We start from the raw sequence: 2,386 nt of genomic DNA, 5'->3' as shown, positions 1-2,386 counted from the left end.
CCGCCGTAAAAGCTTATGAATCATGAATGGCTGTTTCGGATTCATTAACACTCCACTGCCTGAGCAAAACCATCTAAGTACTTTATTTATGCACATAAATGTAATGGATAACTAATATATATATATATATATATATATATTAGTTATCCATTACATTTATGTGCATAAATAAAGTACTTAGATGGTTTTGCTCAGGCAGTGGAGTGTTAATGAATCCGCTTTTACGGCGGGAGTCCTCTTCGCTCAGAGTCCTCTAGGGGTCGCTGTCCAGACGCGTGCTACTCTGACTCACATGTGTTCGGTTGAGTTGGGCCAATCAAATAGTGTTTTCACACACGGAAAGACCCTGCACATTTGTAGAAGATGGCGACTGCTGAACCGGTTAGTCAATATAAGTGCTCGTACAAACATTATTGTGATGACACCAGTGGTAGTTATTTCTGTTAAATACGTGTTTTATTTTGGTCAGGGCTTTTATAAAAGCTAATCTGAATCGATATGTTGTGGAGTGATATCTCTCACAGCAGACAGTCAAATGAGCTCATGTGTCTGACTCGCACATATGCGTTTGAAGGATATTGTGCAAAAGTGTCAAATATTTATTTTTCTTTATTATTATTATTATTATTTTTGTAATCTGAAGAGGGGGGCTGTGAGAATATTTGATGTTTTCTTTGAAAGTTGAACATGTTAAACCGTATCTGTTTCTGTATGTTAATCTAGAGTCATGTTTTGCTGATATGTCACTGAAAATATGGATAATGTGATTGATTGTTTTAAGTCTTTGAATGGACACATCGCTTAATGTAGCTCAAAATCGTTGATCTGATCTTTTAAACAAGATAAAAGTAAACAAGGATATAAGCGGAATTGTTAGATGTTTAGTTTGGTCAAATGTTAATAAACAGAGGTGGGGGACTCGAGTCACATGACTTGACTCGAGTCGCAAATTTAAGGACTTGTGACTTGCTTGACTAAATAAAGAAAATGACTTGACTTGCTTAGCAGGACTCGACTTGACTTGCTTGAGGTGAGCCACTGACTTGACTTGACTTGACTTGCTTGATTTGTTTGTACTGTGACTTGAGACTTGATGGTAGGGACTTGAGACTTGCTTGAGACTTGAACATGTGTGACTTGCCCCCACCTCTGTTAATAAAGTAAGTTTTGTAGAGAACCTTTAGTCAGTGTGTCGAATTTTACACAGTTACTTGTTTGGTTGCGAGATTATCTGTTTTTATTTCTAAACATACTTGCTTGTCACCGTAAAAATAATAATAAAAATTTTAAAAAAAAGAAACTTGAGGAACCATTTCCTCAGACAGCCTTTGGAGAACTTTTATGTACATTTTCAGAAAGTGCAGTTTTCCGAGAAACTTTAACAAGGATCCTTAAGTTCGTGCAAAAGCTTTCATGAATGTCCATCGTTCCTCCAGTGACTCTGTCATAAAGAAAAGACTTGAGATATAATGTTCCTTGAGTATGCAGCAAATATTGAAATGGTGCCTATAATTTTTTTTCAGAGGGTTTTGACAGGTTCGTAATCTGAAGAACCAAAATGGTGGCGTCAGTCTGTTTATTAATTAATTAATTTGTTTATTTATTTTTATTTTTTTATAGTTTTTATATAGTTCTGATTATATATATTGGAATGGGGAAACACATTTAAATTAGTTTTTCATTAGTAAAAGTAATAGCACCAGTAATAAATACAGCTTAATTGTTTTATAACATTTACTCTTAACACAGTGGGGCCTCAGCAAACTTCAAAGATGACTTACAATGATTTAAAATAAGACAAAACAATATATGATAATATGAGGATGCCTCATTTTAAAAGTGTGTCTTGTAGACTTTGAAAAGTCATGTAAATTAATTCTGATAACTCCATCTGCATTTTTATAGTGTATATAAAGCTACAAATATTTTGTTGAGTAGAAATTGTGAGTAAAATATAAAAAAAAAAAAAGCCCGGTTTAAAAAAATATTTTTAAAATAAATCATTGACAAGATCACGGACAGCTGGTTGATTGAAAAGTCCATTGAATATTGTTGCAGACAATGACATTGGAGTAAAAAAACTCAAGGACCTATTCTCTGTGTGTGTGCATATATATATATATATATATATATAGACATTTTCTTTGAAATATGTCACATTCAGCTTGCAAGACATAAGATTAAAATAATGGAAATATAATAAATTGTTCTGTTCTTTACCTGTAGGAAACTTCAACAAACCCATCAAATTCAGAAGAAGAAAAAAACGACGAAAATAAGCAAGAGATAGTTAGCCTTGAAGATTATATTAAACATCCTCTGCAGAACAGGTAAAGCCACCCAGTGCACACATATTTCATGCTTTGTGTATGTTTTTTTTTATTAT

General features: G+C 33.3%; 1 protein-coding gene across 2 annotated transcripts in view; it reads left to right on the top strand.

The window, feature by feature from the left end:
* Nucleotides 1-244: 244 nt before the first annotated feature.
* Nucleotides 245-2,386, top strand: part of LOC107730661 (eukaryotic translation initiation factor 4E-1A) — a 5,040-nt gene continuing 2,898 nt past the window's right edge. For both annotated transcript variants that reach the window (XM_016541524.1, XM_016541523.1), the window contains exons 1-2: nucleotides 245-381; nucleotides 2,227-2,330. In XM_016541524.1, the coding sequence (XP_016397010.1) occupies nucleotides 364-381; nucleotides 2,227-2,330 (122 nt within the window). In that variant the 5' untranslated portion in view covers nucleotides 245-363. The remainder of the gene's footprint in view (nucleotides 382-2,226; nucleotides 2,331-2,386) is intronic.

The sequence above is a fragment of the Sinocyclocheilus rhinocerous genome, unplaced genomic scaffold (assembly GCF_001515625.1).
Source record: "Sinocyclocheilus rhinocerous isolate Xijiao unplaced genomic scaffold, SAMN03320098_v1.1 scaffold308, whole genome shotgun sequence".
Taxonomy (NCBI): domain Eukaryota; kingdom Metazoa; phylum Chordata; class Actinopteri; order Cypriniformes; family Cyprinidae; genus Sinocyclocheilus; species Sinocyclocheilus rhinocerous.
Note: the sequence above shows the minus strand (reverse complement) of the source record. Positions and strands in the feature narration are given on the sequence as shown.